This window comes from Amphibalanus amphitrite, unplaced genomic scaffold, assembly GCF_019059575.1.
Source record: "Amphibalanus amphitrite isolate SeventyFive unplaced genomic scaffold, NRLGWU_Aamphi_draft 000036F_arrow, whole genome shotgun sequence".
Lineage (NCBI taxonomy): Eukaryota > Metazoa > Arthropoda > Thecostraca > Balanomorpha > Balanidae > Amphibalanus > Amphibalanus amphitrite.
This window is the reverse complement of record NW_024881532.1, coordinates 363186-376967: the sequence shown is the minus strand read 5'-3', so window position 1 is coordinate 376967 and position 13782 is coordinate 363186. Positions and strand designations below refer to the sequence as shown.

General features: G+C 52.4%; 1 protein-coding gene across 2 annotated transcripts in view; it reads left to right on the top strand.

Moving 5' to 3' along the window:
• The window catches only part of LOC122371694 (unconventional myosin-VI-like), a 40003-nt gene extending 27020 nt beyond the window's left edge, over nucleotides 1-12983 (top strand). For both annotated transcript variants that reach the window (XM_043348213.1, XM_043348225.1), the window contains exons 18-22: nucleotides 395-703; nucleotides 1055-1170; nucleotides 4853-4973; nucleotides 5273-5603; nucleotides 11585-12983. In XM_043348213.1, coding sequence (XP_043204148.1) covers nucleotides 395-703; nucleotides 1055-1170; nucleotides 4853-4973; nucleotides 5273-5603; nucleotides 11585-11715 — 1008 coding nt within the window. In that variant the 3' untranslated portion in view covers nucleotides 11716-12983. The remainder of the gene's footprint in view (nucleotides 1-394; nucleotides 704-1054; nucleotides 1171-4852; nucleotides 4974-5272; nucleotides 5604-11584) is intronic.
• The last annotated feature ends 799 nt before the right edge of the window (nucleotides 12984-13782 follow it).

Genomic DNA, 13782 nt, shown 5'->3' with positions numbered 1-13782 from the left:
CAACTTCTTCCGCCCCGTCCGCTCCGCTTCAAGGTGGCAATATGGCATCTCCCAGTCACCTATTTTACTTATGCCCAGTTTACTTTCGATTGTGGAGTGCGCTGCCTAGCTTCTCCTGTATCCGAGTGTTGAGTGCCTAGCACCTAATCACTCCCCTTTCTGACCTATGATTGCCTAGCACTTCTCTCAGGCCGCAGAATGACTGTGTTCTCCCCTCTCCGACCTTTGCGCTGAGTTTTAGCATCCCTTATCTTCGACCACGAGTGGTCTGACCCCTCCTTTCTCAGACACTTTATTTTGTGTTGCTTCTCCCCATCTCCGACCACTATTTGTCTTGCTCTTCCCTCTCCAACCACTGCTTGTCTGACTGACCCTCCGTCGTCCTCCCCCGCAGGTGGAGAAGGAGGTGGCCGAGCTGACTGCCACGCTGCAGCGCGAGTTCGCCTCGCTCAAGGCCAAGCTGGAGCAGCAGAAGATCGCTGAGGAGAAGGAGCGGCTGCGCCGGATTCAGGAAGAGATGGACAGAGAGCGGCGCAGGCGGGAGGAAGAGGAGCGGCGGCGCCGCGAGGAGGAAGAGCAGCGCAGACAGCGGCTGGAGATCGAGGCGCGCAGAAAGGAGGAGGAAGAGCTGCGCCGCAAAAAGGAGGAGCAGGAGCGGATCCAGGAGGCGGCCCTGCGCAAAAAGAGGGAGGAGGAGGAGAGGGTGAGAGAATTGGGAGGGGAAGGGTGGGTGGAAGAACTGGGAGGGTGAAGGGAGTTTAAGGTGATATGAAAGGGTTAAGGACGGGTGGTAGGACCGGAAGTGTAAAGGGCGGGTCAGATGACCATGAGGATGCAGGTGCAGCATTGAAGGATGGAGGATCGCACTGAATGATACACCGCAAATTCGCTGACCGCTCACCACTAATGCCTCAGAGTCCGCTTCGCCTAGCCTGTCAAGTGTTCAGCGCTCCGTGATGTTTCCGCTGACCGGTGCTCTCGGCGTCCATATAGCGTGCCGCCGGCCGGTACCGACCGCGATTTGTGGCTGACCGTGCTGTGTTTGACTCACCAGGAGATGAAGAAACTCCAGGAGCAACAGGAGCAGGAAAAGCGGGATTACGAGCTGGCCGTCCGACTGGCAGACGAGTCCAAAACGGGCGGCGTGGAGGAGGTCCAGCCTCTCAAACGGTGAGTTCTTTTCACCAGTATTTTCTGATGGATTCGGCTACGCTTTTGTCGCTGGCTTTCTCGTATGTTTGGTTGTCTGAGTTTTGAACGGTGGGAACTGGGAAGGAACAAGACTTCCTTCCTGCACCTCTAAAAGGGCTGCGGATTTAGTGCACGGTTGGAAGTTGCAATAGTCAGCATTAGGTTAGACCCTCCGCCCGGTCCTTATCATACACCTTCCGTTCGGGAAAATCCGCTGTATCTGGGGAGATTTCAAAAGCCCAAAGTTCAGCGTGGCCATGTAGCCGGTCGCGGCTGCCCGTGCAGCTGATATGCCATCTGAGCGCGGCCGCTCTCAGCGCTGGGAGTTTCGTGGCCTGTCCCGAACCCAGGCCGCTGCCGTCGGCGTGCCCAATTCTTGGCAAAATATAAAGCGGATCAGAATGTTCATAGCGAATATTTTATTTTTAGGAGCATTGGATCCGTGCGTTTCCTTGTGCTTATCGTGCTATGTAATTTGAACGTTTTCACTGGACTACTCTTTACTTCTGTCGTGATTCAGCGAATTCCCAGAGGCAACTAGACAACTAGCTCACCTAAACCTGCTCCTTTCCATTCTCCTACAAAGTCTTCATTCTTCATCGCACCATTTATCGTCGCACACCTTGTACAGGTCTCGCGGGTTTTAGCGGTAGGTTTTGCACCTAGAAAGTTTAGCGTACTTCAGGCTATATCTTCGTCGTCTTAAGCTTTTAAGTGTTGAAGATGCGATCGACTTGTTGGGTAACAAGCCGGCCATCATCGTGTAAAATTGCTTCATGGTAGATCGATTGGTTTCTGAGATATAACCGGAAATGTAAAAGTGCAAAACCTACCGCTTAATCTCGCGAAACCTGTACATCTCTGGGTGGCCGTAGCACTCCGCTGTGCGGCAGCCGGTCGAGTCGCGGCCGGCCCCTCTGTCACGTCACCAGGGGTCCACTCCAATTAGCGCCGGCTGCCCGATTGCCGGATGTTTGCCGGCGGCTGTGGGGAGCGGTCGCAATAACGACATGAGCAGCGGCCGCGGCGGCTCGTTATGATTTCCGCGACACATATCACACACGGTGTTCGACGAACAGATCACGATGGTACCGGGGCAAATATGGGACAGCAGCCGCGGCTCCGGTGCCGCTAGCGCAAATATGTGGCCGCTACGGGCGGAAACGGGGAGGGGAACAGGTGAATGGACACCGGGCCGAGAGGAGTGTCTGCCTCTGAAGGAGACACATTGAGAAAACTGTTCACAAGCTGGAGTCAATGAGTACGAAATGTGATATCTGGAGTTGCTTTGATAGCAAGGGTCCGGCTTAATCGCGATTGCACACCACTTCACATATGATGTGATGGGCCACTCGCCGGTTGGAGCGGGCAGGCCTTGAGAAGGCGCGCTATCAAAGTGCCGGATCGGTACGATATCACCTGATTCGGTGACAGTGACTCGTGTGTCTCAGTTTGGGGACGGTGCAGACTCCGAGGAGCGCGGTGTCGGCGGCGCGGTGGACCGGTGGCTGTTGGTGTCCAGTTTCCACCCGGTGCTAATATGGCGCATACAGGACCCGAGGCTCCGTCGGCGCCGCCGTACGAGGACGTGCCCACCGGGCCGCCGCCGCCATACACGGCCGGCGGCGTGGACCCGCGGGACTACCCGTCGATTCTGGAGCGGCTGCAGCGTGACCTGGTGGCGCTACAGGAGAAGATGGACGAACTGCAGCTGGAGAGGGCTGCTGGTGATCACTCGGCCAAACAGCAGGAGCTGCAGAGGCTCCGCAAAGAACAGGAGATGAATATACTTCAGGAGCAAGAGGAGCTGCATAGACTCCAGAAGCAGCAAGAGCAGGAGAGGCGGGATTACGAGCTGGCCGTCCGACTGGCAGACGAGTCCAAAACGGGCGGCGTGGAGGAGGCCCTGCTACCCCAACGGTGAGTGAGAAGTTCTGGCTGCTCGGCCTTTGTGCCTGATTTGGGTACGTTTTATCGTTAGGTATGTCTTGGGATGCACCAAGAGTCCAAGACCTTCACCCGACACTACACAAATGCTTTCAGTGACGAGTATCTTCAGCACCACGATTTCAATTATTTGCATTGCACGGATGGAGGATGCCAGAACTACCATAAAGCAGAGCGCTAAGCAGAATTATAAAAAAGCTGCAACGCGAGGAGTACATGCGTACATCAATAAACCGTATCTCTCTCTCTCTCTCTGCGGTACTGGAGTAGGAGCCGCGGGACTGCAGACAGATCCTGGAAGAGTGGAAGACTCCTGGAATGTTGCAAATTCTTCCCGAAGATGTCGGAACTAGCCTGCACCCAGGTTGTTCTTCTCACAAAAAAGTTGTTTTTCTCACCATTTCGTAAACCGGCTCGGGCTTTGACGTATTTCGTTACTGATGTTTTCCCCGTTTGAGGCTTTCTGAATTCTCTGGATTTTACATCACTGGCCTGGTGCCTGGGAATGGCAACTCTGATCGATCTCTCAAGACTGTTGCTATCGGTGTTGACATAGCGTTTGACGGGGGTCTTTTCTCGTGTGTTTATCATTGCGATGTGCGTTACGGTCGAGTGTTTGAATAAGAAGACAAGGGATATGGGGAAGTCCTTTGTAGCGTTTTTATACGTGTGTTTAGCAAATAGCGACCCAATCTTCGCTCCGTGAAGACGTCAGTTTGGAGGTACTTGAGCTTGGGGACAGTTTGGAGTGAACACGTCCGGACGACTTCTCATAGCTGCTTCAAACAAATACTGAGCCTTGTGAACCGTCCCACGGCCGTCGAGAAAAAGTTTAAAAAGACTCCGAGGATACTCCCGCATATCATGTTTCTTACTCTACTAAATACAGTACTAGCTTAGCTTTATGCTAATTCCGAGTCTGCCAAAACATTCGCAGCCACTTTGCATAATGCTACTACCTACTGGTATTGCCATTGGTATTGCCATTGCCATTGTTCTTTCAATAAATTTGTTATCGAATAAGTGACATCGAATAGCATCCGTTCTCACCCATTGACTCTGTCTTATACCTACGCTTATGACAGTAGGTACTCGTATGCTAAGAACTACGGGTTCGTTTGTTATGGGTCTCCTTCAAGCGACGGCAGTCTGCTCCTCTACCAATGTATCGTCATTGAGCAATAGAAGCATCCACCCACTTCATCCCACGCAATGTAGGTATATTTAGGCTTGTACATCAATAAACTCCGCTTTGGTCGGACTTTTTAATTGCGTCATCGTCAACATCAGCCCGCTAGATTTGGGTTTTCTTTCGGCCGTCATAGGTTGATTTCTGATCGTATCGAACCATTTTTTATATTCTGGAGGCCTGCGAGTATTCCAGTCTGAGTGAAACGATCGCATCAATCCAGCATTGCTTAAGCTGATGCTTAGAGTATAACTATCGTCTGTGCCCTTCAACCGCGAGTGATTAATGCATATTGTTGATGCTTTAATTAAGAGCCGAATCATCATATTCCGGTTGAATTAGCAACCGATAATCCTCAAGTTTTGTTCATATTTCATGCACTGTATGGTTCGATCATTGTATTCATAGAGCTCAGCTCGCATTTTGACCGGCGATCCCCCGCCGCTTTCCCCGTGTCTCCCGCTCACCTTGCCACATGACCCATTGACCCCGTCCGTCTAACCCGGCTTTATGCTCCTCCGTCAGATCACCGCTGGTGGCTCAGCAGCAGGCCGAGGCGGCCAACAAGAAGTACGACCTCTCCAAGTGGAAGTACTCGGAGCTGCGTGACACCATCAACACCAGCTGTGATATCGACCTGCTGGAGGTGAGATGTTAGACCTTCACCGCCCACTGAGGGGAAGGGAGGAGGTGAGGTGCAGCGGTATGTAAGACACAGAATGTTCGGTGTCTGGCGAGATAGCCAGACCTTCACTGTCCGCAGAGGGGGTGGGGGAAGACGCGGTATGTAACATACGGAACCCTTTAGACGTGATTGTGATGTACTCTTAGTTCTGCCACGCCACATCTCTTCTCGCTCCCTTCTCGCTCTTCCGATCGTAGGACAAACCCTCCGCTTCCCGTCGCCCCGCCGGCCACTCAACCATCTCCCCCTCACCCCGCCAGGCCTGTCGTGTCGAGTTTCACCGGCGCCTCAAGGTGTACCACGCCTGGAAGGCCAACAGCAAGAAGCGCACTACCGACATGGACGAGACGCAGCGTGCGCCGAGCTCCGTGCTGGAGGCAGCCGCCGCCGGCCGGCCGGCGCCCGCCGCCGCCGCGCCCGCCAGCGGGCCGCCGCAACCGCAGCACCGCTTCTTCCGAATCCCGTTTGTGCGGCCGGGCCAGCAGAAGGAGAACCAGGCGCGCGGCTGGTGGTACGCCCACTTTGACGGCCAGTGGATCGCCCGCCAGATGGAGCTGCACCCGGACAAGCCGTGCGTGCTGCTGCGAGCAGGTGAGACAGCGAAGGGAGGATGGGAGCTGGGGCACACTTTGGGGAGGAAGGGCTCTGAAAGCGAAGATGAGGGCATGACTGACGAGGAGAGGAGGCAACTGGAAGAATGTGAGAAGGGCGGGACAAGAGCGGATGGATTATAAAAATAAGTATAAAGAATAACAGAAAAAGACATATATATAAATGACTAAACAACGAAACATATCTCTGTGTACTTTCCTTTGCTTATTTTGAGCATTCACCGTATGTACTCGCAGTCGGAAAGTTTTCACACCAGACTCCGAACTCAAAACCAAAAGTTCGGTCTGTCCCGCTGCACCGTTGTCCAGTTGATAGTCTCTCGCTAATGCCTCCGAACGACCGTTTCAATCTCCGCCTGGTTGCCTTTTTGGGACGGATGATCGTGCAGTTGGGCCCTTCCGAATGAGTTTGTACCCTCAGACCCCATGTTTAACATGCCAAAAAAATATGGAAGTGGTAATGGCGGCTTCTTAAGGGCGGCACTTGGTGCTGAATTATGAATAATAAAGTTATTTAATTACAGAATGTTTTCATGGATGAATTAACGCATCCCGAGCCGCGATAATCGGAGTTTGTTGCCACTTGGTAACCTCTACCGGCTGCTTCAGAGATGCTTGGTTGTCTTCAAAGTTAAGGATTAAACTTCTGCCTGCTCTTACAGGCAGACACGGCCCATTCCACTGACTGACTTTACCTGGCTGCACTCATTCCCACCAACAGCGGGATACGAATAGTGTTTGTCTATTTCAAACAACCTGCGGTTATCGACAGGGGTGGTCGCAGTGGCGTTGGGGGGGAGGGGGCAACTTGACAAAGGGGCCCTGCGCTGACCGGGGGGGGGGGGCGGTGCTAGCTTAACCCGCGCCCAGCTGGGGGTCCTGGATTTCCACGCCCTGCTGGGGGGGGGGGGGGTGTTTGAACACCCCCCCCCCCCTTGTAACTCGGCTCCTGGACCACGTAGCGATACGCGGAAGGCGGCGTTCGAAAGAGCGTAAAAAATAATGACGAAATCATTTCGGTCAATTTTTTGGTCAGGTCAAAGGTCAGGTCACCAGAGGTCATTGAAGGCAAAATTTCGCCGATTTCCAGGTCGAATGTCGAAAATTTCCAAGAAGCCAACGCATAACTCGGGAACCAATAGAGCTACAGCGCCGCGGAAAAGCGCATTCGATAGCCCTGTTAACGCCCTTTCTGAGTAATTCTCTCAGATTTGACCTAACGTCAACGGTTTTGCCTGCAGGGGGCAAAAACTGCAAAAATAGCCGATTTTTTCGGAAACAGTTTTTCTGCAATAACTTTTGACCCAAGCCTTGTACGAGCTTACTTTCACCGGCATCGTGTTCCTCTCGTCAAGACGCATCGAATGAACTATAACTTGACCTTGAAAGGTCAACTTGAAAATTTGACCTCAGGTCAAGGTCATGACCTGACCGGAAAGGGTCATGTTGCATATCAGTCGATCCGTATCGTCGAGCTGAACACATATAAGGCGTTTTCATCGCTCTAGCATGCCTCTATCAAAAGTTATTTGCGATAAACTGTTAGATGCCATTCGTGACCTAAGATGACCTCAGGGCATAAACAAGGGTCACGGACACCATTTTCATGTTCAGTGTGTATAAACCACTTGTAATTCGGTGTTTGGGAGTGTTTATAATGTCTTTCGTCCAAAAGAGGCGCATTTCAATTTTCTCCCATTGACTTATAATGGGGAGGTCGCAAAATTGACCTGACCTTAGGTCATCGATATCAAAATTCTGAGATATACATTTTGTACATGCTATTGCTCTTAGCAATCGCTGAAAGTTTCAAAGTGATCGGTCACTTGGTGTAGCTATGACAGACATTAAAACTTTTTATGAGGTGAGGTCACTTCAAGTGACCTGGTGACCTGACCTTGAATGACCTTGGTCTGAAATTTTCACAACATGTGTAGAATTAATGTATGATAAGGTGTACCAAAAACGGCGGCGCTCCGCGCCGCCGTTTTTGAGATATTCGCGAAAAAACCACAAGGGGGGGGGGGTGTTCAAACACCCCCCCCCCCCCAGCAGGGCGCGGGTTAAAGGGGCCCATGGGCGTAGGAACGACTGGAACATTGTGGGTGCATGGGTGCAGAAATCCAACCATGTCCGGTCAAGCGGGGGGGGGGGGGGAGTAGAATCCGGTGCGGGGCCCTCAGAGGCCCATGTGGATCCTTAGGCCAGCATGGGGCCCTAAGAGGTCACTGTGGGGCCCTAAAAGACCTGCATGGGCCGGCGTTGGACCCCAGAGACCAGCGAAGGACCCTCAAAGGCCAAGATGGGCCCTTAGAGGCCGATGCAGGTCCTTAGAGGCCGGCACCGGGTCTTCAGAATCCATTGCGGAGCCCTCAGAGGCACTTAAAGGCTAGTCTTGTGACCTGAGAGACAGAAATGAGGCCACCAGAGGCCGGTGTGAGGCCCTCAGACGCCGGTTGGGCCCCTGAGGCCGGTTTAGGGCCCTCAAAGGCCAGTGGAGGGCCCTCAGCGGTCAATGTGGGTGCTTGACCGCCACTGAAGGGCCCTCAGAGGTCAGTGTATATACTCGTAGGACCCTCAAAGACCGGTATGGGAGCTGTTAATAGCTGGCGTGGGTTTCTTGAGCCTCGTGACAATCGAATAAGGGCCAAGGCCCCATACGCCCATGGGGACCCCCATACGCCCATGGGGACCCCCATACGCCCATGCCTCCCCCCCCCCCCTGTGACCGCCACTGGTTGTCGATGTATCGTATCGATGTATCGAGGATGTATCGAGCGGAGGATTGACTCGAAGCACGGCTCTCGCAACCTGATGCTAGGTCTCTGCCAGCTGAGCTGCAAGACGGCATCCGAGAAAAAGTTTCCTTTGCTTGCGTATTTACAATCTTAAAGACGTTTTGGCGGCTACAGCGGTAATCTTAACTTTAGCTACCCGTGGTCCCCGTAAGGCATCATTTTTGGGCCTTCGTATTAATTTGTGCGCTTCTTAGTTTTTTATGTGCGCATTTTTGCTTCAATCGTGGACTTTGGCCAGCTACTATTTTTAAGCTGCAATATCTGGCCTGGTAGCAGTTATGAAATCATAGTCGTGGGCTGGTATCAGACGTAAGCTAAACCCTAAACATATGGTATGGACTAAACGTCCCGGTTTCCGACGGGTCGAACGAGGTACTTGTCACCTGTGACCTGCCCGCTGTACGATTTTGTACAATTTTCTGCCCGCTATACACCTGTGACAGAAGACCGCTGTACGGTGACCGACGGCCGCACAGAGTCAGACCCCCCCCCCCCCCCCACTCCCTCCGACGCCCACGATGTGGCCCACTGCCGGCCGGCCGCGCTGAGACGATGGCTGGGCCGTGGCCGGTCAATCTCGATGCAGCCAATAAGCGCGCCTCAGATCGGCTGGTGGGCGTCTCATATACGGGCGGCGAGCCGCCGCGTCCCGGCCTCGATAGGTGCTCGGGCTCCTATTGGAAGGAGAGGGTGTATCGTTCATTGATGATCGCTCAGTTCATTCGTTCATCATTCAAAGGCTTGTCTGCCCATTCATCGATCGGACTAGATTGGCTCAGATAGCGTGCTGTCAGGCAAATTGCGCGGGCTCGCAGCCGTTGAGGAGTATCAATGGGATTCCCCCTGAATATTGTCGCACGAGGTTTTTGCGTTGCCATCGCTTAACCCTCGCCGGCCGAGGGGGGGGGGGGGGGCGGGTGCCGCCCCCCCCATAGGTTTTTTCGCGATAGCTCCAAACACGCTGGCGATAGAGAGCTGAAACTTGGCATACCTGACCTTTGATCCAAGCCGCATCTTTTGACACCAACCGCATTTTTGGGTCAGGTCAGGTCACTGACCTATGACGTCATAAGTGAACCTCTGCACGGTCTTCAGATGTCGCAACTTCGCAACGCCCTCACTGCCAGAGGAGATGTCACAGGGAATGAAACTTGCAGGATCTAGTATCCATTATGAGTCTCACAACTTGTATATCTCGGATTTTTCCTAAAGGTCATATGAGGTCAGGTCATTTTCGTGACCTCACCATTATAAGTCAATGGGGAAAAATGAAAACTGCTATTCTGGCGCCGGGAACGATCTCCAACTATCTCAAGCACACAGAATCGTGATTTGATGCACTCCTTGCAAGGTTAGATGCGTCACTTTTGCAATGTTGACCTTGCGTGACGTCATTTATGACGTCATCAAGGTCATATTAGTTTTTCGTCAATAACTCCCGACCAAATTGAGCTAGCGAGTCAAGAAAGCCACCAATGGGCTCAGGAAGACATGCCGAATCGAATGATATGCGACATGACCTCTTTCGACCAACTTCGTGACCTGGGGGTGCTGACCTGACCTTGACCTGAGGTCAACACCCTAAGTTGACCTGACCCGAACAAAAAGTATATCATTCGACGCGCCTGAGCGAGGCGAACACGATGCTGCCAAAATCGCGGCTCTGCGGCCGTTTTTTGCGAAGTTATTCACCAAAAACTGAACCGTACCCGGGGGCACTTGACCTGACCTCAGAGGTCACCGATTGACCTAGGACCTTAAAATCGGGTACCAATCTCTGCGTCTCGTAACGGCGCACACGCTCGTTTTTTCCGCGACGCGCTAGCTCCACCAGGGGCGAAACGGCGAGGGGGGGGTCGTACCCGCCCCCCCCCCCCTCGGCCGGCGCGTATGTAGAAAACCAATAGGTCCGGCGAGGGTTAACGCATCAGCCTGCGTTCTTTTAGGGCTCATTCATCATCAATACTGTATCAGTGATTGTCTGGAACGGCTCACTCAATTGTCGCGCTTTTCGAAAAGCGCAAAATATTGGTAACATGGGAACGTAACCAGGGATCGACGGATGTGAATGGGATGGGCTTAGTTGTGTGCGTGTGTGGGGGGGGGGGAGGGAGGGGAGCGTCAGAAAATTACGTCAGTGGTCACTGCTCAGCAAACCGACGTAGGCCAGGGGCGTCCTGAGCATTGTGCGTACCAACGCTCCGGTATACGGAAATGCAGATGATGTAAACAGAATATTTAGTGTTCAGGCTAATTCTGGCAGCCGTATCATGTAGGTATCTTGTTCAGAATTAAGCAGCCAATTCAATAGCGTACATTTCATCGTGTCAGGCAATGGTGTACATTGTTTTCTGTTAGCTGTTTTCACACTTCCATTTCTCAATAGGATAAAGCTTCGTGGGAGGTCGGGATGCGTTCAATCGATACGTGCTGGGTTAGCTCAGTCCAGTAGGAGAACCGACGCTCTGTTCGGACTGACCAGCCCAATCACGACAACGATCGGTCATATCCACCCATTTTTAATAGTGTCCGAATAGCTGAGTGGGGCGAGTAATGGTCTCACCAGATGCGGTGTGGCCTTTCGCCAGCTGCTAACTGGCTTGGGATTGCTACGTGGGCTAAGTGGCGCGCTGATCTCCAGTCTCGAACTCTCACCTTTTGTTACATACTTTGGAGAAGGAACACTTTGTCCAACAGGTCACGCGGGGATACAAGTGTCCGTGCCGATAAGGTCTTCAAATGTTATCTGTACCTACTAGCGTTGCTATCAGGCTTTGATAGAATGTATCAATCCCATGCGATGAAGAGCCTTCTTTGGAGCCATAAGCTGTCAGAGAATTTTCGCTGATTGGTGATGAGTTTGGGTGGCGGTCATCGCGTATGTCGTTTGGTGCTCATTGCACAGCAGTTACGCTCCTTCCACAATAATATTGCGGTCGTGTGTTTGGTCTTCGCAGAAAGAAACGTCCTGAGGCGATGCTCTGCCTACAGTTGTTGTTACGACGGTTGACGTATTAGTTCGCTTAATTAACATCAACAAATTATGGCGCATCTTAATTAACATCAATAAACTATCAAACTTTGCATTTTATGGGATTCCAGCAAAAGTTTAAGCAGTCACATCCGTATATCTGACACCACATTCCTCTCCCTGCTGTTGCAGGCAAGGACAGCATGCAGATGTGCGAGCTGAGTCTGAACGAGACCGGCCTGACGCGCAAACGCGGCGCCGAGATTCTGGAGTCCGAGTTCGAGAAGGAGTGGAACAAGCACGAGGCGGCGAACGCCAAGTGAGCTCGACCGATACCGTCGGCAGCGGCGGGGTCGGTCGGCCGCCGCGCCGCAGCTGCGGCTGACCGCGGCTTCCGTCGGCTCTGTCACTGGTGGTCGTGGGATGCGCTGGATCCTGCCGGGCTGCGGGCTAGTTGGGCCACTACTGCAAGTGCTGATGTTTTGATCGAGCGGATCATTGTGCCTTCAGCCTACCGTGAGAGTTTTGCTTCCTCCGCGTATCACGCAAAGCTGGCTTTTCTGGCAGCCCCCGGAGTGTCGGCGCCCGGCGCGGTGCTCCCCCGCCCCCGCCCCCGCCCGGCGGTTGGCGGCCGGCGCTATCGCGGCATTTACGGCGTGCGGAAAGGCCGCGCTGCCGAGTGAGGCCGTAATTAGCACGTCCGGCACTGTTTGCTGCCAATCGTCCGTGTTTGCCGGTGGCCGGCGGCTAATCTGCGCGCCGGGACGCGGGCCGGGCTGCCCGCCGCCCACCGGCCGTGCCGCCGCCGGGTACGAGCCCCTCGGCCGGTCGGCACCGGGCACACCGGAACGCAGAGTGGTGACGGTAGTCGGCCTCATTGGAATGTTTCTTCCAAAAACGATTTAGGCAGTTGTATGTGGCGGAGTTCAGAAAGTGTTACTTCCGAGTTTTCCTAAGAAACTGTGAGCTTCCGTCAACTTCGACATCGGTAATGACAGCTAACAGTGATGTCACAGGCTAAACGTCTGTGGCATCACTTCACCGACTCGTCCTGGCTTCGGCCAGGTCACGGGACGGTGCCCGTGACGTCATAAATGACGTCACGGTCGCAGCTGCCCAGTATGTTTTGTACTTAAAGCGAGGCTCGGCAGGGATGCGTACGAGTCGCAGTGGAGTCTTTGGGCTGACCTTTTGGTAGTCTCTTCACCGATGGCATGCGTCTTTTGTGAGACGTAGGTAATGCAGCATTCCAGCTTGGTTATGAGTATATTTTCGATCAATCTAATTGCTTTATTTGCGATCAGCATATTATATGTATTCTATCCACTTTGAGTAAGTTGTTAATTGTTGTCAGATTGTGATTTAGGCATTTGATGTTCGTTATAATCCTTATGTTTCATATCATGGATGGAGTCGGCTTATGACAGTATTTTAAGTTTGAACGTTTCTATGTGACCTGCCTGTGAACAGTACGCACTTCTTCTGTTTGATTTCGTGTCGACTGTGCAGCGTTATCGTTGTGCTTTCCTGATCGACAGCGGTGGATGATGTAATGTGAACAGATTTCCAAATAAACATGGCGGCTATACAATGCACATTTTGGTGATTTTATGTGCCGTTCTACCTCGAGTTCCTAAGTCACGCGCTACGATAATCGAATCTCGGTAACATTGAAACAACACGTCATCACAAAAAAATTGGATCTTATATTTTCCCTCAGATCATTTTAAAACTTGCACCGTATTTACGCCCCTCCCCCGGAAGTTTTTTATCGCGGATATCGTTGTGTCGAACTTACACCACGGAAAAATACACCAGTGATTTCACCCTTTAATTGTGAGGTCATCTTAGGTCATGAAATGAAATATCAGCAAAGTTTTTCGATAGATTTTGATAGGCATGCTAAAGTAGAGTTATGATAACACCTTGGGTGCGATAGGTCAACAACAGTGCTCATCTGACATGCAGCATGGCACCTTCTCGCCATTGAGCCCAGGTCACGGTATGTGCGTACTGCGTACCTAATAACCTTGATATGCTACATTTTTGAAGCCATCGTCGAACTTCTGTCGCTCAACAGAATGCTGACTAGGCGAAACTTTTTTTAGCGTTTTAAATGAGGAATGCATCGAAATAATGATGAGTCTCTCCTGTTGTGTAAGAATAGCGTACCAAGGGCCCGGCGAGTTGCCGACTTTTTTAAAACAAAAAACTGTGGGAGCATTCCATTGCATCATTCCTGATTAATGAGTTACAACCAATGTTCCCTCGAATGCCAAGAGCTCCAGGGTGGTTGACGCATGTATCTGCACCGGATACCGTGCTCAGATTGAGGCAATTGTCGGGCACTAAATGCAACGACCCGGCTTTGATGGCCGCCAATCGGGAGG